Source organism: Nerophis lumbriciformis, linkage group LG31 (assembly GCF_033978685.3).
Source record: "Nerophis lumbriciformis linkage group LG31, RoL_Nlum_v2.1, whole genome shotgun sequence".
NCBI classification, from domain to species: Eukaryota; Metazoa; Chordata; class Actinopteri; order Syngnathiformes; family Syngnathidae; genus Nerophis; species Nerophis lumbriciformis.
In genome coordinates, this window is record NC_084578.2 from 9,379,344 (window position 1) to 9,407,267 (window position 27,924).

General features: G+C 37.6%; 1 protein-coding gene across 3 annotated transcripts in view; it reads left to right on the top strand.

Moving 5' to 3' along the window:
* Positions 1 to 27,924, top strand: part of epb41l5 (erythrocyte membrane protein band 4.1 like 5) — a 102,312-nt gene that overhangs the window by 57,306 nt on the left and 17,082 nt on the right. For 2 of the 3 annotated variants that reach the window (XM_061926600.2, XM_061926598.1), the window contains exons 13-21: positions 5,464 to 5,570; positions 7,065 to 7,083; positions 8,649 to 8,694; positions 8,807 to 8,925; positions 20,104 to 20,255; positions 23,512 to 23,603; positions 23,713 to 23,847; positions 25,182 to 25,249; positions 26,738 to 26,803. In XM_061926600.2, the coding sequence (XP_061782584.1) occupies positions 5,464 to 5,570; positions 7,065 to 7,083; positions 8,649 to 8,694; positions 8,807 to 8,925; positions 20,104 to 20,255; positions 23,512 to 23,603; positions 23,713 to 23,847; positions 25,182 to 25,249; positions 26,738 to 26,803 (804 nt within the window). The remainder of the gene's footprint in view (positions 1 to 5,463; positions 5,571 to 7,064; positions 7,084 to 8,648; positions 8,695 to 8,806; positions 8,926 to 20,103; positions 20,256 to 23,511; positions 23,604 to 23,712; positions 23,848 to 25,181; positions 25,250 to 26,737; positions 26,804 to 27,924) is intronic. The other variant, XM_061926599.1, reaches the window with a different exon arrangement.

Genomic DNA, 27,924 nt, shown 5'->3' on the forward strand with positions numbered 1-27,924 from the left:
ATAAAATAACACCAAGTTCAATGATAAATAAAATAACTGTGCAGCTGTGGTACAACTTGCATCAAGTTAAATGATAAATGATAAATGGGTTGTACTTGTATAGCGCTTTTCTACCTTCAAGGTACTCAAAGCGCTTTGACACTACTTCCACATTTACCCATTCACACAGGGACCCTCGGGTCGCGCACGGCCACTCTTCCACTGCGCCACGCCGTCCCAAGTTCAATAATAAATAAAATAACTTCCATCAAGTTCAATAATAAATAAAACAAAAGTGTTATAACATGCATCAAGTTCAATAATAAATCAAAAAAAGTGTTATAACTTGCATCACGTTCAATAATAAATAAAAAAAAGTGTTATAACTTGCATCAAGTTCAATAATAAATCAAATAAAAGTGTTATAACCTGCATCAAGTTCAATAATAAATCAAAAAAAGTGTTATAACTTGCATCAAGTTCAATAATACATCAAAAAAAGTGTTATAACTTGCATCAAGTTCAATAATAAATCAAAAAAAGTGTTATAACTTGCATCACGTTCAATAATAAATCAAAAAAAGTGTTATAACTTGCATCAAGTTCAATAATAAATCAAATAAAAGTGTTATAACTTGCATCAAGTTCAATAATAAATCAAATAACTTGCATCAAGTTCAATAATAAATCAAAAAAAGTGTTATAACTTGCATCAAGTTCAATAATAAATAAAACAAAAGTGTTATAACTTCCATCAAGTTCAATAATAAATCAAAAAAAGTGTTATAACTTGCATCAAGTTCAATAATAAATCAAATAACTTGCATCAAGTTCAATAATAAATACAATAAAAGTGCCACTTTGCAATCTTTGCAAAAAAAAAAAAGGAGGAGCTATGCATTTGGCAAGACAGGGCAAGTGACAGCACTTTTCCCCGGGAGAGCCACCTTGCTTCACTGTGAAACAGCACGGCTGTATGATCAGCTCCCATTTCCTCACACAGTGCAGAGAACAGTCGCACTTTCAGTGGTCGTGTTTTGATCAAATTTACCGCGCTCACAACATCTGTTAAAACCTCATTGAGTTCGGGGCTGAGCTGCCTTGACGCGAGTGCTTCCCGGTGAATGACACAGTGTGTGCCCGTCACATTTTTGTTTCTCTGCAGGCGCTGGCTCTGGCTCGACGACCTTTGAGGTGCGAGTCACAAATGTATATATTTGTGTAATTGTGATCCACACATTAGCCTGCTACCCATCCGCGCGAAAGTTTGTTCCGTTTAGCCACGCCCCCATTAGTTACTGTTGCTATGTCTGTCAAACTTTCGCTCGTACCGAGAAATATAAAGCCTACAGTAAAAATAAGTACCGGTAATTTCCATTTATTTATATAGCGGATTTCACAGACAGAATCACAAAGTGATTTACAGTGTGTATAGAAAATGAAAGCATAGTAAAAAAAAAAATCTAAGAATATAATAATAAAAAAAAAAATTTAAAGTGAAATTTCCTCCCGTTCCTCGCGCCCCACCTGTCATGTCTCTATTCCCCACCAGTGGGGCGCGCCCCACACTTTGAGAAACGCTGCATTAGAGTAACTATTCCATTGTCTTGTAAAGAGCCCCGCTCTATCAGCACCAGGAAAAAACACCAAAAAACACTGAACTTGACTTGGCAATACTGAAGGATGGTTTGACGGAGCCAACCATAGTTTAGGGCTGGACAATGACAGAAAAGATAATAAACACAATTCATTTGATTGATATTTAAATCATGATTAATACCACTATTACCGTTTTTTTCCAGACTATAGAGCGCACCGGTATATAAGCCGCACTCACTACATTTTCGGAAAAACATCCCCCCACATATATTACCCGCACTAGACTATAAGCCGCAGATATATCCATTGTGAAATTACTTATTTACACATAGAGATTATATAAATGTTTATTTATATACCTTAAATCCATTTCAAACGGTGTCTGTAACACGGCAGTAAAACGGCTGATCAAACAAAACAGAGGTCATCGTCATGGACCCACTAGCTGTGGAAGCTCACTCTCCAATCAGCTAAACAGACTCAATAACTCCACGGTGACGTTTTGGTGAATTTACTGAGGAATTAGTGAAACTGACACAATACAAAAAGAATGCCATTGCAAGCTAATAATACTAACACAGACACTCGTAAAAGTGTTAGCATATGAGCTAATACTAACGACACTAGCTTTATTACATTCAATAGCACGTCCAAATATGCATGGAAACACTCCTTCAGACATCACACATGGGACGCTTTAGTAAGTAAGAGTTGTTTTAGTTATATTGTACATTTTACAAATGTTGCCTGGAGTGATGAATAAAGAATCCATACGAGTAGAAATGCTATGGACGATTAGAAGACGGAACGGCACTTGTACTTTTGGGTCAAAGCTTTAAACGGCGGAAATTCACATTAACCCACAGCACCTGCAGTGAGCGAACTCGTCCAAAAGATGGCGCCATAGCAGAAACGATAACACACCGTTTCAGTGTCCTCGCATGTGTTTAAAGTTAAAGTTAAAGTACCAATGATAGTCACACACACACTAGCTGTGGCGAAATTATTCTCTGCATTTGACCCATCAGTCTTGATCACCCCCTGGGAGGTGAGGGGAGCAGTGGGCAGCAGCGGTGGCTGCGCCCGGGAATAATTTTTTGGTGATTCAACCCCCAATTCCAACCCTTGATGCTGAGTGCCAAGTAGGGAGGTAATGGGTCCCATTTATGTAGTTTTTGGTATGACTCGGCTGGGGTTTTAATGAAATCTATTTTCTTTATGGCCGTCAGTAAAGAAAAATCCATAAATTAGCTGCATCGTTTTATAAGCCGTAGGGTGCAAAGCGTAGGAAAATAGCAGCGACTTATAGTCCGGAATTTACGGTATTCATTAATTTGAAAAGATGAGTATTTATTGTACTCTAAAACTCCACTATTAATATAATTCAAAAGATCATATATAAATTAAGTTAAAAAAAAAAGGTCAGGAAAAATTAATAATAATAACAACAATCCATTGAAATAACAATAGCAATAAAATAGAATAATAAAAATGTATTTTTTTTATTATTTTTTTTCAACCACTAAGACTTATTTTGCCACAGTGTGTGTGCTTTTTGTGTCATAAATACAATTGATAAAAATGCAAAACTCACATTTATTGGTACAATACATCTTTGGTCAATTCTGACCAGTATTTTTAGTCAAAGCGTAAAAAAAGTATATAAATGTATCAATAAGTTCTTTAAGTACATTATGCTTTTGTAAGGTACTTTTTTGAAACCTTTATTTTGTTAGCGCAGTCAGACCGGATGTTGCGCTCAAGGCTGTTATTGTGAAGGGTGTGCTGCTGTTCTGAGCTTGACGAGTTTTTAGCTGACGACGCAAGTTGCGACCGCTGTTTGCGCGTTGATCTTAAGTGGATGATGTCGTTCACAACTACACAAGCAGAGGAGATGTGTTGTGGGTGTATGGATTGTTCTTGCTAGCTTTAGCTTTGTAGTTTCAAGTGGCAGTCTCGACTTTGTTTAGTTTAGGACGTGTTTTTCGGGGTTGAATGAGCGATACCAGACACAATTTTTTTTGCAAAACAAATGTTCCTTTTCCTCACAATAACAGCATTTCACTTACATTTTTGTAAATTTCCCTGATATTGTGCGTTTAACGGCGAATTCCGTTTTATTGGCCAATTCTGTCACTCCGTCTGGGGTTACATTAACGCGGAAATGCCTTACTTTTCTTAGTGAGTTTATTCACTGCAAAAAGTCAGTGTTCAAAAACGAGAAAAAATACACAAAAATGAGGGGTATTTTACTTCAACTAAGCAAAATTATCTGCCAGTAGAACAAGAAAATTTGGCTTGTCAAGACTTTCCAAAACAAGTAAAATTAGCTAACCTCAATGAACCCAAAAATACCTTAAAATAAGTATATTCTCACTAATAACAAGTGCACTTTTCTTGGTAGAAAAAAACAACCTTTTTTCTCAATATGTTGAAAAATATTCTTAAATTAGGTAAATGCTAGTGCCATTATCTTGACATAATGATATGCATTACATTTCTTGAAACCAGCAAACTTATACTAAAAAGTAGTTTATTGTTCTTAATGGAAAGGCAACAAGGCAACCGCTTGTTACTCTCGGGGTCTACTAGCCGTTCAGGCAAATCATATGGTCTAAAAATGCATTTTTCCATCGATAACATGACATCATCGCGTCAAGTGCATGCTCTTTCAGTCAATTAGTGTGCAAGGAATACATATATATATATATATATATATATATATATATATACATATACACACACACACACACACACAGCCCGGCCCCCAGCCAAATTGTTTTTAATTGTAATTTTGCAGAATTTACCTGGATTTTTCCATGAACTATTCCTGTTCAAAATAGTTTGAAATGTCAAATATTTAAATATTAACTGTCAGTTTACTGTACTGTGCCAACTGTACTACTATATTAGTACTTATTTTCTCTCGTTTCATTGAAAATAAAACAGCAAAGTCCATTTGGCTGTCATCCGTTTTAATTATGAGACACAATTGTGTCAAAGTCATGATTTTTTATTTGATGCTTGAAAATAAAAAATTATTACTTTGAAAAAGTAGTTTTATACTTGTGAGTGTTGATGACACAGCTTTGCAACACTTGATATTCTAGTTTCAAGCATGTTTTACTCAATATAGGTCATCAAATCTCAGCAACAAGCTGTAATATCTTACTGAGATCATTTAGGACCCAAACAAGTAAAACACTCTTAACATAAAATCTGCTTAGTGAGAAGAATTATCTTATCAGACAGAAAATAAGCAAATATCACCCTTATTTGAGATATTTCATCTTTCTTAGATTTCAGTTTTTGCAGTGTTGATTAGTCATTCTAGCACCGTGTCAAATAAAAAGTAACACCAATGGTGAGATCCCAAACTTGTAGTGGACGGGCTCTTTTTTCCTCTCATTCGCTCTTCATCCGTTTCATTGTTACAAGCTCAGGAATTTGCATTTTTTTCCATTATAAAATCTTAATGATCACAAAAAGCCGAAATCCAAATAGAATTATTTGTCCAGCCTTACCCTAGTTTGAGCTATACTTGTCCACAAGATAGATACATGCTTGTATGTACAGTATATCCACATGGTTCCAGGCACAGCAGTGTAGCCCTGCGCTTCCTGCGCGTGTGTGTGTGCTCAAACATTACCCAGCTCGATAAGCACTGGCAGTCATGTTTGCTTAAGTGGAGGGGTTGGCGAGTTTGTTAGTACATCGCTCGAATAGGCCTCAAGTTCACCGGGGGTCACTGGTGTATGTACAGATCTCATGTATTCAAAGTCCGCAGCAAAAGTTCTTATTTCAGTTAAATGATGGGGTCTTCACAGTTGATATGCCGCAATTATTTATTTTGTGTTAAAACTGTTGTGTTTTCGTGGGGACCAGTGGAAACACGGAGTACCAGACAACAAAGTCCAATAAAGCACGGAGGTCGGCCTCCTTTGAGAGGAGGCCCAGTCGACGCTACTCCAGAAGAACGATGCAGAACAGAGGTGAGTGCGACAGTCAAGAGACTTTGAAGACATTTAACCTCTTAAAGGGGAACATTATCACCAGACCTATGTAAGCGTCAATATATACCTTGATGTTGCAGAAAAAAGACCATATGTTTTTTTAACCGATTTCCGAACTCTAAATGGGTGAATTTTGGCGAATTAAACGCCTTTCTAATATTCGCTCTTGGCGCGACATCAAACACCGAGTCAAATCAGCTCTGTTATTTTCCGTTTTTTCGACTGTTTTCCGTACCTTGGAGACATCATGCCTCGTCGGTGTGTTGTCGGAGGGTGTAACAACACGAACAGGGACGGATTCAAGTTGCACCAGTGGCCCAAAGATGCGAAAGTGGCAAGAAATTGGACGTTTGTTCCGCACACTTTACCGACGAAAGCTATGCTACGACAGAGATGGCAAGAATGTGTGGATATCCTGCGACACTCAAAGCAGATGCATTTCCAACGATAAAGTCAAAGAAATCTGCCGCCAGACCCCCATTGAATCTGCCGGAGTGTGTGAGCTATTCAGGGACAAAGGACCTCGGTAGCACGGCAAGCAATGGCGGCAGTTTGTTCCCGCAGACGAGCGAGCTAAACCCCCTATCGACCCTATCTTCCCATGCCTGCTGACATCAACTCCAAAACTGGACAGATCAGCTTTCAGGAAAAGAGCACGGATGAGGGTATGTCTCCAGAATATATTAATTGATGAAAATTGGACTGTCTGCACTCTCAAAGTGCATGTTGTTGCCAAATGTATTTCATATGCTGTAAACCTAGTTCATAGTTGTTAGTTTCCTTTAATGCCAAACAAACACATACCAATCGTTGGTTAGAAGGCGATCGCCGAATTCGTCCTCGCTTTCTCCCGTGTCGCTGGCTGTCGTGTCGTTTTCGTCGGTTTCGCTTGCATACGGTTCAAACCGATATGGCTCAATAGCTTCAGTTTCTTCTTCAATTTCGTTTTCGCTACCTGCCTCCACACTACAACCATCCGTTTCAATACATGCGTAATCTGTTGAATCGCTTAAGCCGCTGAAATCCGAGTCTGAATCCGAGCTAATGTCGCTATAGCTTGCTGTTCTTTCCGCCATGTTTGTTTGTGTTGGCTTCACTATGTGACGTCACAGGAAAATGGACGGGTGGTTAAAATCAGGCACTTTGAAGCTTTTTTTAGGGATATTGCGTGATGGGTAAAATTTTCAAAAAAACTTCGAAAAATATAATAAGCCGCTGGGAACTGATTTTTAATGGTTTTAACAATTCTGAAATTGTGATAATGTTCCCCTTTAAGGCCCAAGCTGTTTGTTTACATGCTTTTTTTAATTTCTCTTTGCTGTTTGGGCTTATTGGACCCTAATTAGAATAAAAATTAAGAATCATCTTTTGATATGATGTACTTAGTCCATAAGTACACAAATGTGTACTTCATGTTTAGTGACATGCTAATTCTTAATTTTTACACTTTTTTTCTTTGTTTGTGTTTTACAGGACCCTTCCATCCTCAGGAGTAAGTTCAATGTTTGTCAAATGTAACAGTTAATTTAGTAAATTGACTAATTTCATAGTGATCAGCTGTTGCAATTCATTTTGTAGAAATAACTGCTGTTATTTAGTAGGGGTGTCAAAAAAAAAATATTGTTGTTTGAATGACGATTTTGACTTGTAACGATTCTTAATCAATGTTATCCCCTTGTGTTGAGTTTTTCCTTGCCCTGATGTGGGATCTGAGCCGAGGATGTCATTGTGGCTTGTGCAGCCCTTTGTGACACTCGTGATTTAGGGCTATATAAGTAAACATTGATTAATCGGAAAAAATAAATAAATCGATTAATTTTTTTAATTTTTCTTGTTAAGCCACTCAGGAAAATCAAATTGTTAATGTAGATGATCATATCTGCTATGCAGATTTACTTTAGAAAAGAGAAATGTAGGATACTTTTTTCCAAAGCAGTTTTCAGAATATAGTAATATAAAAATTTATCAGAGCGGTTTATCTATTTTATGGAGGAATGTAATTAATCATAGAACTGGCACCCAATGTTATCAAAAAGTATGGATTTTGAATCGAGAATCGATTTTGAACCAAATCGTTAACCCTAAGAATCGAATTGAATCGAATCGTTATTCACAGCCCGAATACGATTCATTGCAAATCTGAAGTGTAAATCTGATGTCAAATATCGAAATGGCTAATATATCCTTCCATTCAAATTTGCCACGAATGTGTAACCCATGACATATATAAAAAGAAGCACTGAGGTAATATCTTACCGACATACTCAGAAATGTGAGAATGAAACAAACGGACAGCATTTATTATCTCATTTTTAAATGTTGCAATAAAAATTTGATTTATTAATATTTACTAACCTAACTTCAAGTACCTCGGAGTCTTGTTCACGAGTGAGGGAAGAGTGGATCGTGAGATCGACAGGCGGATCGGTGCGGCATCTTCAGTATGCGGACGCTGTATCGATCCGTTGTGGTGAAGAAGGAGCTGAGCCGGAAGGCAAAGCTCTCAATTTACCGGTCGATCTACGTTCCCATCCTCACCTATGGTCATGAGCTTTGGGTTATGACCGAAAGGACAAGATCACGGGTACAAGCGGCCGAAATGAGTTTCCTCCGCCGGGTGGCGGGGCTCTCCCTTAGAGATAGGGTGAGAAGCTCTGTCATCCGGGGGGAGCTCAAAGTAAAGCCGCTGCTCCTCCACATCGAGAGGAGCCAGATGAGGTGGTTCGGGCATCTGGTCAGGATGCCACCCGATCGCCTCCCTCGGGAGGTGTTTAGGGCACGTCCGACTGGTAGGAGGCCACGGGGAAGACCCAGGACACGCTGGGAAGACTATGTCTCCCGGCTGGCCTGGGAATGCCTCGGGATCCCCCGGGAGGAGCTGGACGAAGTGGCTGGGGAGAGGGAAGTCTGGGCTTCCCTGCTTAGGCTGCTGCCCCCGCGACCCGACCTCTGATAAGCGGAAGAAGATGGATGGATGGATGGATGGAATATTTACTAACACACACACAAGGGCTTATTTACGAGGGTTTAAAATGTCAATGTCTCCTGTTCGCTTAGGGTTCTTTCGTCTGGCAATGGAGTCAGCTCCGGCAAAGACAACCAGGTGATGGTTTAAACCCGCTCTTTTTCCATCTCGTTGAAATCATTTCCACCAAATGGAAGCAGGAGCCGTAGTGTCAACTTGTGATTGTGTTTGTCTCTCACCACATGACAAGGTCTCCTCCGGTAGAGGCGCCTGGTCAGGGGTGCCGGTCGTCAGCCTGGTGCCAGCCTCTGCCTGCGGCCCGCTGGAAATAGAGCCTCTGCCCAGGAGTCCTGGAGGGGAAAAGAGAAGGTGGGTACATTTTTTTCGGAAGTGTTGTCGCTTGGTTCAACCTGTTAAATGGCTGTCTTGAAGAGTTAGAAGAAAAAGAGAGCGGGAGGATCCCCAATCTGTTGGCTGCAAGTCGTTTCAGTGACTCAGGAGAAAAGCATTGCTTAATTCTCAGCTGATGATTGAGTTCTAGTAGATGTGAAACTGCAGCAAAATCATGTACCGTATGTTTTGGACTATAAGTCGCAGTTTTTTTCATAGTTTGGCCGGGCTCCAGTGCGACTTATATATGTTTTTTTCTTTTTTTATTATGCATTTTCGGCAGGTGCGACTTATACTCCGAAAAATACGGTAATTGTTATTCCCCCCAAAAAATTTGATATGAAGTCATTTGACTCTTTATTAGATTAATAATTCATAACAATTTAGATTTAATTCAGTATTATTTTTGTGTGCATTGGTAGTTTTAAAAAAAACACACTAAAATGATTCGGAACCCAAAAGGGCCCACTCATAAAAGTGTAAAAAATTAATACTTTATTTTTTTATTTTTACTTTCATCATTTAAATCTCAAGATCAACTTTTGATCCATCAGCTATTTATACGTTTTTTTTCTATGTTTTAAAAAATTTGTTTTATGCCATTTTTGTCAAAAAAACTTTAAGTACTGCATATTTTGTGTGTTTGCCATACTTAAAGTTTTTTTTGACAAAAATGGCATTAAACATTTTTTTTAAAACAATAAAAAATAACTAAATAATAAAAAAAAAATATCATCATTGGATGCATTAGAAGTTGATCTAGAGATTTAGGTAAAGAAAGTTACACAAAAAAAAGTATGACTTATATTTAACACTTTTATGAGTGGGGATCCCAAATAATTTTTTTTTAAACTGTTTTAAAATAATACTGAATTAAAATCAATGTTGTGAATTATTGTAGGCTCAAATTACTTCACATAAAAAAATACACTAAATACACTTATAAAATACTGCATATTTTGTGTGTTTGCCATATTTTATAAGTGTATTTAGTGTATTTTACTAAATACACTTAATACACTTATAAAATATGGCAAACACACAAAATATTTAGTATATTTTACTAAATACACTAAATACACTTATAAAATATGGCAAACACACAAGTGTATTTAGTGTATTTAGTAAAATACACTAAATACACTTATAAAATATGGCAAACACACAAAATATGCAGTATTTTATAAGTGTATTTAGTGTATTTTTTTTATGTGAAGTAATTTGAGCCTACAATAATTCACAACAGTATTATTTTATAACAGTTAAAAAAAAAATCACACTCAAATTATTTGGGTTCCAAAGGGGCCCCACTCATAAAAGTTAAATATAAGTCATACTTTTTTTTGTTGTAACTTTCTTTACCTAAATCTCGAGATCAACTTCTACAGTATCCGACAATATTTTTTTATTTAGTCATTTTATGTTTTTAAAAAAAATATTTAATGCCATTTTTGTCAAAGACTACTTAGTTTTTTATATGGCAAACACAAAATATGCAATATAAAATTGAAATTTTTGATGCGAACTGGAGACCTCAATAAATCAATACATTAATTTTGATTCATTGTTTTTTGAGCAATACCAGCTTTAAAGAACAAAAACAGCCTGCATGGCAGCTTTGTGTCATTAATTTCAATATTGTATATTTTTCTAGATGCATTTTTTAATATACCGTCTTTTAATGATATTTCAAATGATATTCAAATGTTTTGAGTTTCAGCTATTTTCCAAAGAACTGCAAGCTGTATGTGGCGCTGGGTTGTGTAAAGCGGGGGATGTAGTAGAAGATAATTTGCATCATTTTACATGATACATGTAAACCAAACATGTTTAGAAACTAATAACTTTCTTGCGTTTTTTTAATGATAGAAGCCTTTTAGGGTATTTTGATAGAGGCAAGCCATCTACTGTGCAGCATTGTACTGCAAGTTGCATCATAGACAGTCCCATTATAATGTGTTTATGAGCGAGTGGCCTTACAGATCTGATTGTGTGCGATGTTTGATTGTGGTATTGATGCCTACAAGCCAGTACATACTGTATGTTCCCCTCTGTGTTCCAGTATTAGGATGTATTGAGGAGCAAAGGCATGTCAGGTAGGTGTGGTCGTACATTGAGCTTTTTTTGCCCTGGCTCTCATAATAACCAATCAATCGCTGTTTACTGATTTCAGCTTTGAAGAAAGGTTGTCTTTTGGTGGCGTTATTTCTTTTGATTCACTGCTTGTATTCTGATGATAGCATGTAAAGCCAATCTAATACCTGCAAATGACTCTGGGTGCTTTATGGGTGTCTTTTCTTTTGGCATCAATTAATAATCCCATGGCTAATTCGTCTGACCCTGGAGCATTTATTTATGTCTACCTTTTAATCAATTTCTTTTTTGTAATGTCAACCATCCCCTTAGATTACCATAATAACTAGCATATCATGCAAAAGCGCAGATTCCAACCATTGAAATACTTTGTATTAGAGATGTCCGATAATGGCTTTTTTGCCGATATTCCGATATTGTCCAACAATTAATTACCGATTCCGCTATCAACCGATACCGATATATACAGTCGTGGAATTAACACATTATTATGCCTAATTTTGTTGTGATGCCCCGCTGGATGCATTAAACAATGGTAATGGGGGTAGGGGTTAGCGGGGGGTGTATATTGTAGCGTCCCGGAAGAGTTAGTGCTGCAAAGGGTTCTGGGTATTTGTCCTGTTGTGTTTATGTTGTGTTACGATGCGGATGTTCTCCCGAAATGTGCTTGTCATTCTTGTTTGGTGTGGGTTCACAGTAGAGATGCGCGGATAGCCAATTATTTCATCCGCAACCGCATCAGAAAGTCGTCAACCATCCACAATCCACCCGATCTAACATTTGATCAGAACTGCATCCGCCCGCACCCGCCCGTTGTTATATATCTAATATAGACGATGCAAGGCATTAGTGAGGTTATAAAGCTTTTGCCTGTTAAAGAAAGGAGACTGATCCAACGCAGCACAGACATTCGCGTGCCACGCTGTCACGACCCAGACGCACACCAGTGTGCAATCATATGGGAGCCGCGCTGAGCGCACCTCCAAGCGCGTCTCGCTGCCGGCGACGGCCGGGTATATGGGCCCGACGCTCCAGCGCCATCCATTTTCAGAGTTAGTTGATTCGGCAGGTGGGTTGTTACACACTCCTTAGCGGGTTCCAACTTCCATGGCCACCGTCCTAGCTGCTGTCTATATCAACCAGGGTGAGCCTCACCCCTTTCGTGAGCGCACTGCGCGCGGAGTGACCCCTGTTACGCGCCCCCCGGCAACAGGGGTGGCGGGCAGGTAAGCTGCGCGGGCGGAGAGCGCGGAGTGACCCCTGTTACGAGCACCCGGCCACGGGGGTGGCGGGCAGGTAAGCTGCTTACCTGCTGCGCGTGACGCCGGCCGCGGCAAAGGCGTACGAGGCGGGGTGTCGGTGCGGTGGGCGTGGTGGTGACCCTGGACGTGCGTCGGGCCCTTCTCGCGGATCGCCTCAGCTACGGCTCCTGGTGGGGCCCTCTCGGGGTAAGGGGCCTCGGTCCCGGACCCCGGCGAGGCGTCGGGGGCCTTCTCCGCTCCGTAAAAGTGTCCATCTCTTTTTTTTTTTTTTCTTCTGTTGTGGCATATGCTGCAGGTGCCTGCTCGTTTTTCGTATGTGGGTAACAACATTTAACTATGTATATATATTTCCGAATTGGTTTAACTGCCACCCGCCTGAATCTATTTAAAATCTAATTTTTTTAAATTTCAATCGCCCGACCCGACCCGCTGATAAAATCTAATTTTTTTAAATTTCATCCGCCCGATCCGCGGATAATCCGCGGACTCCGCGGTTGTGCCCGCAAACCGCGCATCTCTAGTTCACAGCGTGGCGCATATTTGTAACAGTGTTAAAGTTGTTTATACGGCCACCCTCAGTGTGACCTGTATGGCTGTTGACCAAGTATGCATTGCATTCACTTGTGTGTGTGAAAAGCCGTAGATATTATGTGACTGGGCCAGCACGCAAAGGCAGTGCCTTTAAGGTTTATTGGTGCTCTGTACTTCTCCCTACGTCCGTGTACACAGCGGCGTTTTAAAAAGTCATAAATTTTACTTTTTGGCACCGATACCGATCATTTTTAAACCGATACCGATAATTTACGATATTACATTTTAAAGCATTTATCGGCAGTCCGATATTATCGGACATCCCTACTTCGTATACCGTATTTTTCGGACTATAAGTCGCAGTTTTTTTTCATAGTTTGGCCGGTGGTGCGACTTATACTCAGGAGCGACTTATGTGTGAAATTATTAACACATTAGCGTAAAATATCAAATAATATTATTTATCTCATTCACGTAAGAGACTAGACGTATAAGATTTCATGGGATTTAGCGATTAGGAGTGACAGATTGTTTGGTAAACGTATAGCATGTTCTATATGTTATAGTTATTTGAATGACTCTTACCATAATATGTTACGTTAACATACCAGTTGGTTATTTATGCCTCATATAACGTACACTTATTCAGCCTGTTGTTCACTATTCTTTATTTTAAATTGCCTTTCAAATGTCTATACTTGGTGTTGGCTTTTATCAAATGAATTTCCCCAAAAAATGCGACTTATACTCCAGTGCGACTTATATATGTTTTTTTCCTTCTTTATTATGCATTTTCGGCCGGTGCGACTTATACTCCGGAGCGATTTATACTCCTAAAAATACGGTAGTTCAAGACTTGCGGTCATTTGAAAACATCACTGCACATCATAATGGCAGCTACAGTTTCCATCTTAAATATCTAAAAAAAAAGGATTTGGGAATGTCCGATGGGCCAGATTGAAAAGCTTCACGGGCCGCATGTGGCCCCCGGGGCCTTAATCTGCCCAGGTCTGTTTTAAATAATAAACGTGCAACCAATTTGCTTCTTCAAATTAACCTCCTGCTGATTTAATTGCTTCCTGTCTTTTTGACTTATTGACATATGGGTCCCTCTCCTTCATCCCATGTGTTAAATACTTTGGCCAGGCTTCCTCTCACGTCTTCCATTCTCTCTACCCTCGCGCACATCATTTCCTTCCATCGCATTTATCCCCGTCCTCCTCATCCCACCTTCGTTCTCCCTCAGGTCTCCTCTCCCCTGCGTCCCACTTGCTCATGTGCCATCAATGCTCCTCACAAGGAGATGGGAGCGGAGCAACTGACAACGTGAATGGGACAGCATGGAGTCCCACATAGAAAGTGCGAGGGAGACGGCCCACATGGACGTGAACGCAAACACCGCTTAATAACTGAAACATTCCCCATTAATATTCTCTTCGAGTCATTTCCCTCCCTGAATGTGACCGTCACTTCTCTATCTCGTTTTTCTTTTGGCGTCTGCTTGAGATGCACCACTTTTCAGTTTGCATGTCCTCCCACCTCGACTTGGTCATTTGATAAGTAGCACGCCTGCTCTAAATCAACTTCAGATCTGTCCGTCAATTCAAAGTTAAAAAAAAAAAAAGTGTCTTTTTTTAATTTGTGTGTTTCATGCCATTTTTGTCAAAGTAAACTTAGTTTTTTTTATATGGCAAACACACAAAATATGCAACATTTCCCTATAAATATTTCAAAGCGGAATATTTGATGTGAAGCCTTGAATAGGTCAGTTCATAACATTGATTTTATTTTTTATTTTTTGAGCAATGACAACTTTAAAAAATGGCATGAAACACACACATTAAAAAAAATATATATATTTTTTAATGTGTGTTTCATGCCATTTTTAACAATGTTTACTTTGACAAAAATGGCATGAAACACACACATTAAAAAAAAGACAATTTTGTCTTTTTTTAATGTGTGTGTTTCATGCCATTTTTGTCAAAGTAAACTTAGTTTTTTTATATGGCAAACACGCAAAATATGCAACATTTCCCTATAAATATTTCAAAGCGGAATATTTGATGTGAAGCCTTGAATAGGTCAGTTCATAACATTGATTTTATTTTTTATTTTTTGAGCAATGACAACTTTAAAAAATGGCATGAAACACACACATTAAAAAAAATATATATTTTTTTTAATGTGTGTTTCATGCCATTTTTAACAAAGTTTACTTTGACAAAAATGGCATGAAACACACAAAAAAAGACAACAAAAAATGGTGTCTTTTTTAATGTGTGTTTCATGCCATTTTTGTCAAAGTAAACTTAGTTTTTTTTATATGGCAAACACACAAAATATGCAACATTTCCCTATAAATACTTCAAAGCGGAATATTGGATGTGAAGCCTTGAATAGGTCAGTTCATAACATTGATTTTATTTTTTATTTTTTGAGCAATGACAACTTTAAAAAATGGCATGAAACACACACATTAAAAAAATTAAAAAAATTTTTTAATGTGTGTTTCATGCCATTTTTAACAAAGTTTACTTTGACAAAAATGGCATGAAACACACACATTAAAAAAAAGACAACCAAAAAATGTCTTTTTTTTAATGTGTGTTTAATGCCATTTTTGTCAAAGTAAACTTTGTGTTTTTTTATATGGCAAAAACACAAAATATGCAACATTTCCCTATAAATATTTCAAAGCAGAATATTTGATGTGAAGCCTTGGATAGGTCAGTTCATAACATTAATTTTATTTTTTATTTTTTGAGCAATGACAACTTTAAAAAATGGCATGAAACACACACATTAAAAAAATACTTTTTTTTAAAATGTGTTTCTCATGCCATTTTTAACAAAGTTTACTTTGACAAAAATGGCATGAAACACATAAAAAAAGACAACAAAAAATTGTGTCTTTAATGTGCGTGTTTAATGCCATTTTTGTCAAAGTAAACTGTTTTTTATATGGCAAACACACAAAATATGCAACATTTCCCAATAAATACTTCAAAGCGGAATATTTGATGTGAAGCCTTGAATAGGCAGTTCATAACAACATTGATTTTATTTTTTATTTTTTGAGCAATGACGGCTTTAAAAAATGGCATGAAACACACACATTAAAAAAATAAAAATTTTTTAAAATGTGTTTCATGCCATTTTTAACTAAGTTTACTTTGACAAAATTGGCATGAAACACACAAAAAAAGACAACAAAAAATTGTGTATTTTTTAATGTGTGTGTTTAATGCCATTTTTGTCAAAGTAAACTTTGTGTTTTTTTATATGGCAAAAACAAAATATGCAACATTTCCTTATAAATATTTCAAAGCGGAATATTTGATGTGAAGCCTTGAATAGGTCAGTTCATAACAACATTGATTTTATTTTTTATTTTTTGAGCAATGACTGCTTTAAAAAATGGCATGAAACACACACATTAAAAAAAGACATTTTTTTTAAAATGTGTGTTTCATGCCATTTTTAACTAAGTTTACTTTGACAAAAATGGCATGAAACACACACATTAAAAAAAAACTTTTTTTTTTAATGTGTTTCATGCCATTTTTAACAAAGTTTACTTTGACAAAAATGGCATGAAACACACATAAAAAAAGACAACAAAAAATTGTGTCTTTTTTAATGTGTGTGTTTAATGCCATTTTTGTCAAAGTAAACTTGTTTTTTTTATATGGCAAACACACAAAATATGCAACATTTCCCTCGAAATATTTCAAAGCGGAATATTTGATGTGAAGCCTTGAATAGGTCAGTTCATAACATTGATTTTATTTTTTATTTTTTGAGCAATGACAGCTTTAAAAAAAATGGCATGAAACACACACATTAAAAAAATACTTTTTTTTTTAAATGTCTGTGTTTCGTGCCATTTTTAACAAAGTTTACTTTGACAAAACTGCCATGAAACACACACACTAAAAAAAAGACAACAAAGAAATATTGTCTTTTTTTAATGTGTGTGTTTCATGCCATTTTTGTCAAAGTAAACTTAGTTTTTTTTTATATGGCAAACACACAAAATATGCAACATTTCCCTATAAATATTTCAAAGCAGAATATTTGATGTGAAGCCTTGAATAAGTCAGTTCATAACAACATTGATTTTATTAGTAATTTTTTGAGCAATGACAGCTTTAAAGAAAAAAACCCGCCTGCGTGGCATCCATCCATCCATTTTCTACCGCTTATTCCCTTCGGGGTCGCGGGGGGCGCTGGAGCCTATCTCAGCTACAATCGGGCGGAAGGCGGGGTACACCCTGGACAAGTCGCCACCTCATCGCAGGGCCAAGTGGCAGTTTTGCGTTATTAAAGTCAACATTGCAAGTTTTTCACCTTATATTTCACTTGTTGGCTGTTTCATTCCATTTTTTAATTTATTTTTTAAATAGTATTTTTAGAATGTGCCGCGGCCCGTTAAAATCTGGAACAGATGTTTGTTAATGTACAGTTTGCATATACCAATAATGAAAAATAACTTATGTATAATATGTCTCTTAAATTAACTGTCACTGAATTTAAATGCAAAATAAATTGCGTGTTCACCACTTTAGTCATAACTTTTGCGCTTAAGAAATTTCTCTCTTCTGTTTGTTATTGTAAATACATTTAGAGTTACGCAGTTCTAAAATAAATACATTCTAAGTTATTGATGAGTAGCAATAATATGTACGTTTTCTATATAAAGTCAAATTAAAATGCTAATTAAATTACATTTTCACCACTTTAGTCATATTTTTTGTTCCTAAGAAACATCTCTGATTATTTCCACTTTTTTTGTTTGTTTGATACTGTCATTACTGCCACAAGTGGTAGAAAAGTGTATTACAACTTGCCCATACTAAGCACAGCTGAGAAACAGATAGTTTTTGGCACAATGGCATTGACTATATGAGGTAGATGAAATGATCATAAATCATGTGCCGGCAGATGAAACCAAGATGTTGGATTACAGTTGCAGTGTTTGGTGGGTCAGTTGGTGCATCTCTCATCTTCTCTCCTTTTGTTCCGACTCTTTCCTCCATTTCATCTCCTCTTTCCACTTCTTCTATTCTTTACACATCGTCTGTAAACTGATCTGGTATCAGTAGATCTCATAGTATTGTAGTCCATTGTATCAAATCCCCAAAATTTCACTTTTAATTTCTGAAACAAAATGTGGTTTATATGAACAATTTCGTTATATTTTCATCGTTTTTACTGGTGATCTTTAATTTGTTTGTCTGATTACTTCACGGTCCAGATCCTGGTTAAAAGTTAAGTTCAAAAAGGGTTGAGCGTTTCCCACAGGACTGTAATCTACTTGTGGCAATGGTGGGGGATGGGGTGACGTCAGTTTGTTTCATTGACCAAGGCACACTAGCAGAAAGCGAAGAAAAAACACATTTTTCTCCACTTTTTCTTTTGTTTTTAGGGCTGTCAAATAATTGTTTTAAATCAGATAATCACATTTTGGATTAATCATGATTAATTACAGGTGATTACTCGCTTCCATGATTAAAATTTGCTTAAGAAACGATCCCAAAATCTGTACACAAATGCAATTTTATTGTGAGAATGTCATCCAGGAAAACATTTTTAACGTTTTACTTGAACGCATGTCATTTATTTGCCGAAAACTTGGGAACTGTTTTATCTAAAGTTCTTTCTGGCTGTGTTTCGGAGTGAAATTTTCCCGTGAGCACACCATTCAGTCTCTTTTCTTCGATTTGATCACGGTTAAGGAAAAAGAGCTTGTAAGGTCCCAAAATATATATATTTTTTAAATGCATTTTTTTATGCAAATTTGAATTATGCAAGTTTGTAATCACCTAAAATTAATCCAAATTCCAAAATGTGATTACTCTGATTAAAACTAAGGCTGTAACTAACAACTAATTTGATTGTCGATTATTACTTCGATTAATCGATTAATAATCGGATAAAAGAGACAAACTACATTTCTATCCTTTCCAGTATTTTATTAAAAATAAAACCCAGCATACTGGCACCATACTTATTTTGATTATTGTTTCTCAGCTGTTTGTAAATGTTGCAGTTTATAAATAAAGGTTTATAAAAAAATATATATATATTTAAAAAAATAAAATAATAATAATAAAAAAATATAATCATAGCATAGATCCAACGAATCGATGACTAAATTAATCGCCAACTATTTTTATAATCGATTTTAATCGATTTAATCGATTAGTTGTTGCAGCCCTAATTAAAACAATTTTTTTTTAAAAGTTGTACATAAATTAAATTGAAAATCTATCAAAATTAAAAAAAATTAAAATGTAAGACTCATATGCTCAAAAAATTGCATGATTAATTTAAATGTGTACAAGATTAATGCGATCATTTTTTGTGATGATTTCCATGAGGTAATTTGTTGATTTTGACAGCCCTCTTTTTTATTTTTTTAAATTTAATTTCTTGTAGGCAGGGGGAGTTGCCAAAAGTCTTGCTTTTTTGGCAACACTGATCCTTCCTGCTCAGTCTTCTTATTCTCTGGCAGACCGGGTGTGTTATAATGTGTTTTATAAACTAGAGCGAGCCGGATGCACCGATCTATGAATGTATGGGAACATATTCTATCTTTTGTCAAACGATCCAAAATGTTCTTCGCCAAACTGAAGCCGGACTATGCTGTGCATTGTTGTATTTCATATTCATTGTGTTGAACACATTGTGACAGTGAAAAATTATGATTTAATTAACACTTGAGAGTTGTAAAATTCCTTTTAAATTCACAAGGTGTTTGCCGTGTAACATTTACAAAATATTCTTGTAGTTTGTTTACTTTGTAATGAATATTGATTGAGTTTTAACATGTTGTAATGTTTAGAGGAACATGTAAAAAGCCTAATTTAACTCAATCCAATACATGCATTAGCTTTTTGCACACCTCACCTGATGAAGAATTCAATTGTACTTGGACCAAAGATGTACATCTTTTAAAGGAATATATGTCAAATTTGATTTAGAGAAAATAAAGAGTTATTGCTACGACTAAAATTGACTGTATATTTGATATTGCTGTTAAGGACTGTTTTATTATTTCATGCATTGGCCAACTAGGGTTCTGAAATGCCACATAAATGACCACTGGCTAGGTTTCCCCACACTGCAGAGTCCACACATTTGTTTGCGATAGCCTTAGGTAAGTTACACAACTTGCTGACTTGGAAGTTTTATAGTGACTTTATCGCTATATCGTACTTTGCTTTTCCTGACATTCATTGTTTTTTTACTCCTTTGTTTCTAGTTTACCGGTGGCTGCTGACCTGATTGAAACGTGCATCGATGATGTCCTCAGGGCTTCTGTCAGTCCCACAGTGAAGGCCGGCGATGAGGCAGGACCAAGTATCTCTTTCGCTCCTGCCAGCGCCACCTGCGAAGACCTACTCGCCCTTACTGGTCAGTAACAACTAACACACATGCCATGAAGATGATGTAGCTTGACAAAATGTATTTATATTACACATACAAATTAGAGATGTCCGATAATGGCTTTTTTGCCGATATTCCGATATCGTCCAACTCTTAAAGGGGATCATTATCACCAGACCTATGTAAGCGTCAATATATACCTTGATGTTGCAGAAAAAAGACCATATTTTTTTTTAACCGATTTCCGAACTCTAAATGGGTGAATTTTGGCGAATTAAACGCCTTTCTAATATTCGCTCTCGGAGCGTTGTGACGTCACATCGGGAAGCAATCCGCCATTTTCTCAAACACCGAGTCAAATCAGCTCTGTTATTTTCCGTTTTTTCGACTGTTTTCCGTACCTTGGAGACATCATGCCTCGTCGGTGTGTTGTCGGAGGGTGTAACAACACGAACAGGGACGGATTCAAGTTGCACCAGTGGCCCAAAGATGCGAAAGTGGCAAGAAATTGGACGTTTGTTCCGCACACTTTACCGACGAAAGCTATGCTACGACAGAGACGGCAAAAATGTGTGGATATCCTGCGACACTCAAAGCAGATGCATTTCCAACGATAAAGTCAAAGGAATCTGCCGCCAGACCCCCATTGAATCTGCCGGAGTATGTGAGCAATTCAGGGACAAAGGACCTCGGTAGCACGGCAAGCAATGGCGGCAGTTTGTTCCCGCAGACGAGCGAGCTAAACCCCCTGAATGTCTTGGCTCACACCGTCCCGAAGATGATCAAGAGAAGAATATCGACCCTAGCTTCCCTGGCCTGCTGACATGAGGGTATGTCTACAGAATATATTAATTGATGAAAATTGGGCTGTCTGCACTCTCAAAGTGCATGTTGTTGCCAAATGTATTTCATATGCTGTAAACCTAGTTCATAGTTGTTAGTTTCCTTTAATGCCAAACAAACACATACCAATCGTTGGTTAGAAGGCGATCGCCGAATTCGTCCTCGCTTTCTCCCGTGTCGCTGGCTGTCGTGTCGTTTTCGTCGGTTTCGCTTGCATACGGTCCAAACCGATATGGCTCAATAGCTTCAGTTTCTTCTTCAATTTCGTTTTCGCTACCTGCCTCCACACTACAACCATCCGTTTCAATACATTCGTAATCTGTTGAATCTCTTAAGCCGCTGAAATCCGAGTCTGAATACGAGCTAATGTCGCTATAGCTTTCTGTTCTATGCGCCATGTTTGTTTGTATTGGCTTCACTATGTGACGTCACAGGAAAATGGACGAGTGTTTATAACGATGGTTAAAATCAGGCACTTTGAAGCTTTTTTTAGGGATATTGCGTGATGGGTAAAATTTAAAAAAAAACTTCTAAAAATATAATAAGCCACTGGGAACTGACTTTTAATGGTTTTAACCATTCTGAAATTGTGATAATGTTCCCTTTTAATTACAGATTCCGATATCAACCGATACCGATATATACAGTCGTGGAATTAACACATTATTATGCCTAATTTTGTTGTGATGCCCCGCTGGATGCATTAAACAATGTAACTTTACCATGAATTGATTAACGTGGACCCCGACTTAAACAAGTTGAAAAACGTATTCGGGTGTTACCATTTAGTACATACGGAATATGTACTGTACTGTGCAATCTACTAATACACGTTTCAATCAATCAATCAAAAACAAGGTTTTCCAAAATAAGAGAATAACTTCAACTCCAGTTATGGAAAAAAAATGCCAACATGGCACTGCCATATTTATTATTGAAGTCACAAAGTGCATTATTTTTTTTAACATGCCTCAAAACAGCAGCTTGTAATTTGGGACATGCTCTCCCTGAGATAATCCTGATACCCACTACAACTATGGGAAATACTATACTTTGACTTTCACAAAGTGCATTATTTTTTATTTTTTTTAAACATGCCTCAAAACAATAGCTACAAAAACAATGAAGGCACACAGCTTCAGTCCAGAGTATACTAGAGCAGTGGTTCTCAACCTTTTTTCAGTGATGTACCCCCTGTGAAATTTTTTTTAATTCAAGTACCCCCTAATCAGAGCAAAGCATTTTTGGTTGAAAAAAAGAGATAAAGAAGTAAAATACAGCACTATGTCATCAGTTTCTGATTTATTAAATTGTATAACAGTGCAAAAATATTGCTCATTTGTAGAGGTCTTTCTTGAACTATTTGGAAAAAAAGATTAAAAAATAACTAAAAACTTGTTGAAAAATAAACAAGTGATTCAATTATAAATAAATATTTCTACACATAGAAGTAATCTAGGGATTGTAATAGAGATCCATCTGGATTCATGAACTTAATTCTAAACATTTCTTCACAAAAAAAGAAATCTTTAACATCAATATTTATGGAACATGTCCACAAAAAATCTAGCTGTCAACACTGAATATTGCATTGTTGCATTTCTTTTCACAGTTCTTTTTAGTGAGCAACCCGAGCTTGTGCTTCACTGAGTTTATGAATTTACATTCATGTTTTGTTTAAGTATTATTCAATAAATATATTTATAAAGGATTTTTGAATTGTTGCTATTTTTCGAATATTTAAAAAAAATCTCACGTACCCCTTGGCATACCTTCAAGTACCCCCAGGGGTATGCGTACCCCCATTTGAGAACCACTGTACTAGAGCATACTTGCCAACCTTAAAACCTCCGAATTCGGGGGGTTGGGGAGGGCGAGGTTTGGTGGTAGCGGGGGTGTATATTGTAGCGTCCCGTAAGAATTAGTTCTGCAAGGGGTTCTGGGTATTTGTTCTGTTGTGTTACGGTGCGGATGTTCTCCCGAAATGTGTTTGTCATTCTTGTTTGGTGTGGGTTCACAGTGTGGCGCATATTTGTAACAGTGTTAAAGTTGTTTATACGGCCACCCTCAGTGTGACCTGTATGGCTGTTGACCAGGTATGAATTGCATTCACTTGTGTGTGTGAAAAGCCGTAGATAGTATGTGATTGGGCCAGCACGCAAATGCAGTGCCTTTAAGGCACGCCACCAATATTGTTGTCTGGGTGGAAATCGGGAGAAATTCGGGAGAATGGTTGCCTCGGGAGATTTTCGGGAGGTACACTGGAATTCAGGAGTCTCCCGGGAAAATCGGGAGGGTTGGCAAGTATGAGTTTTAAAAAGTCATGAATTTTACTTTTTGAAACCGATACCGATCATTTCCAATATTACATTTTAAAGCATTTATCGTCCGATATTATCAGACATCTCTAATTTAAACTCATTTTGATTTCCCAATGAAGAAACAGCAGCGCGCCTCAAGCAGTTGGAGTTGGAGAGCAGTCCACGTCTGTCCAACAACAAGGTCAACATCAACATGGTGATGAATAATCAGGTGGGTGCACTTTTATCCCATCGTTAGGGCAAGAAGAGCCCACGGTCTCGCTCGCTCATCTCTCTCTCTCTCCGGGTCTTTTTGTCTCCTCATAACTGGACACCTGAAGGAGGACGTGGTGAAGCTGGCAGAGAAGTGTGGTCTGAACAGTGCGGGGAGTAGTCCCGTGGTCACGCCGCTACGCACCCCAGACGACCTGAAAAGTAACATTCTGAAAGCACAATGTGAGGCCGCCGCCTTCAAGGTGAGGAAGACAAAATGACACATAGGCTCAAGGTACATTATACATTTGTTTATATGTATATACTGTAAGTGGCCCTGTTCCTGGGTGGATCTCCCTAAGGGGGGGTTAGTCGTTTTGCAATGCAGTCTGCTGAAAATGATGAAAAGCGCCACAAAATTTGCGTAAAAAATGCATTGCATGGCCCTTGTGTGATGTTCGGGTCTGTGGAATTTGGATTAATTTTAGGTGATTACAAACTTGCACATTTAAATTAATCATGCAATTTTTTTGAGCGTATGAGTCTTACAGTTTTAAATGTTTTAATTTAGATATATTTTCTATTTAATTTATTTACAACTTAAAAAAATATATTTAGTTTTAATCAGAGTAATCACATTTTGGAATTTGGATTAATTTTAGGTGATTACAAACTTGCATAATTCAAATTTGCGGAAAAAATGCATTGCATGGCCCTTGTGTGGTGTTCGGGTCTGTGGGACCCGTTTTCATTTGGTATTAAAAGAAAAATTATACAATTAATTAATTTTTCAATCTGAGACTCACTGACTTTGGCTCATTTTCTGTGAAGAACATATATCAGAATACATATTTAATGACCACACACCATATACCCCCCACACATTTCTATTACATATAAGATGTCCGAGTCCACTAGACCCGGGGCTAATAGAAGTGTGGAAATTGATGTTCTGTGTACCACACACACACACACACACACACACACACACACACACACACACACACACACACACACACACACACACACACACATGGCAGGCCTAGACAGGAGGAGGACAGAATGTGCGAGAAAATGAGAGCAGACAGTGTTGACAAACAATGTTGCAACCTTGTGTGGGAACCGCAGGTGCAGAAACACAAAAGAAGAATCCCTGTGGGATGCAGAAACGGGCAGAGAAATTTGCCGTGCAACGTTCATATTGTTGTTACTCGGCCAGCGTTTGTGGGTCTGATGGACCCGTTGCATTTTGTGGCTTTTAATGCCTCACAATCAAACACTTTTATGTTAAAATACTGAACAGATGTTGACCTCATCCCAATAAACAAATGTAACAACAATATGAACATTACACAAGGCTTAAGATATTCAACTAAATACACTCAGCCAAGGTGGATTGTGCCCCCTCCAAATTGTCACTTTTCATGTGTCAGGTAAACCGCGACAAATGGGACATATGAATCCCCTTCTTACTGTACACAGTAATTACTTTAATTTAAAATGAGGCAAAAGACCTCTATGTAAGTCTAATCCATTGTTATTATTTTTATTACAATCAAGTATACAGTAGTCATCAGTTCATCTCTCTGTCCCTTAGGGATGTTTGGAGGACCATGTGCCAGTGATTGCTGAAAAAAACTGCAATTTGCATGAAACATCCTCCAGGTATGAAACGCTCTAGAATTCAACTATATTCTGTTTTATGATTATATTGTGTTTTCCCCAAAGGAGCGTGCAGATGGTGAAGAGAAAAGCATGTGTTATAAGTTCCAATAAGGGATGTTCTCTGATCCTGTTTCAGATATAGATTGTCCATGAGTCAGATCTTCCGATACCAGTACCGATCACATGTTAATATTAACTGTGCATTTTTCAATGTATTTATGGTGTGTGCTATTGACAGTTTAACAATGTCAACACCATATTTAAATTATATATATATATATATATTTTTTTTAAATATTTATATATATATCATACTTGCCAACCTTGAGACCTCCAATTTCGGGAGGTGGGGGGTGGGTGCGGGGGGCGTGGTTGGGGCGGGGGCGTGGTTAAGAGGGGAGGAGTATATTTACAGCTAGAATTCACCAAGTCAAGTATTTCATATATATATATATATATATATATATATATATATATATATCCCCGCGACCCCGAAGGGAATAAGCGGTAGAAAATGGATGGATGGATGGATATATATATATATATAATATATATAAATAAAAGAAATACTTGAATTTCAGTGTTCATTTATTTACACATATACACACACATAACACTCATCTACTCATTGTTGAGTTAAGGGTTGAATTGTCCATCGTTGTTCTATTCTCTGTCACTATCTTTCTAACCATGCGCTCTGATTATGCATTGCTGTGTGGCACGCACAAAAGTGCTTTCATCAAATGCACTAGATGGCAGTATTGTCCTGTTTAAGAGTGTCACAACATTGCTGTTTACGGCAGACGGACTGCTTTACTGTAGACGTTCTTTATATTGTGGGAAAGCGGACTCAGGTCCGCATGGACATGTTGAATTTCGGGAGTTTTCCGGGAGAAAATTTGTCCCGGGAGGTTTTCGGGAGAGGCGCTGAATTTCGGGAGTCTCCCGGAAAATCCGGGAGGGTTGGCAAGTATGATATATATATATATATATATATATATATATATATATATAAATAAAAATAAATAAATAAATACATTTATTTATTTATTTATTTATATATATATATTTATATATATAAATATATATCTTTTGGATTGCCAGCTTTGCACAGATAGAAAAATACAACTTCAGCACAATTGATAATAACTATAGCAACGGCCCTTAAGCATAAGAGTTGTGTGATAATATATACATAATTATTCCAACAATAGGTCAACCAGAAAAGGAGTTAATTTAACGGGGCTAAATTGAAATAAGCACCCCCTAGTGTACGGGAGGCGTACGACCAATAGTGCATGGACACTTGGACTTCACACAAAGGTGTGAAAATACAAAAAAACAAAACTATTTGAGGAATCAGACTAATTTTGTGCGTGAAAATGTGTCACACCCCTGATGGAGAGTTAGAAAATAACCAGAGAAATGTCAACGTGCTGGTATTTTGCCAGGTTGAAGTTGCTCATGTAAGTCTTATTTTTGTGTCAGCAGTCGGCCTGATGTAGCAGACACCTGGGACCTGTCCTCACTGGACCCTCCAGCAGGCACCACCAGGTCAGCGTGCGTCTTTTTAGGGCACAACATTGTTGTCTAAAACAACACAGTAGACGTGTAAGGTGAATATACAGCCAGAAAACCATGTTTAAAACCCGACGTGTGTGTATGTTTGGTTGGGTGCATTAAGTCACATGACCAGAGTTCTGCCTGGATACCGACGACATCTTTTCCCAACACAAGTTTACACGACATGTGTTCGCTTCAGCACACAATCGTCCAGCATGCTCGCTCATGCATAACATGCTCAGACGGCTTCCTAATGTTTCTGTCTGGTGAAGAAAACACAAATGAGACCTTTGAATAAGACGCTATATCTTGCATTTTTGACACATTTGTCTTCACTTGTCCTTTGTGGAGATAATCTATCCATCTTACAAGTATTGCAAAGGTGAGCCTGAGGTTTGTCACTATAAAAGGCCACTGCACAATCTGCTCTTTTACTGTATTGGTTCATCATGCTGATAAACCAGAGACTAGACATGTCCGATAATGGCTTTTTTGCCGATATCCGATATTGTCTAACTCTTAATTACCGATTCCGATATCAACCGATACCGATATATACAGTCGTGGAATTAACACATTATTATGCCTAATTTTGTTGTGATGCCCCGCTGGATGCATTAAACAATGTAACAAGGTTTTCCAAAATAAATCAACTCAAGTTATGGGAAAAAATGCCAACATGGCACTGCCATATTTATTATTGAAGTCACAAAGTGCATTGTTTTTTTTTAACATGCCTCAAAAGAGCAGCTTGGAATTTGGGACATGCTCTCCCTGAGAGAGCATGAGGAGGTTGAGGTGTGGGGGTGGGGGGTGTATATTGTAGCGTCCCGGAAGAGTTAGTGCTGCAAGGGTTTCTGGGTATTTGTTCTGTTGTGTTTATGTTGTGTTACGGTGCGGATGTTCTCCCGAAATGTGTTTGTCATTCTTGTTTGGTTGTGGGTTCACAGTGTGGCGCATATTTGTAACAGTGTAAAAGTTGTTTATACGGCCACCCTCAGTGTGACCTGTATGGCTGTTGACCAAGTATGCCTTGCATTCACTTGTGTGTGTGAAAAGCCGTAGATATTATGTGACTTGGCCACTCAAAGGCAGTGCCTTTAAGACACGTC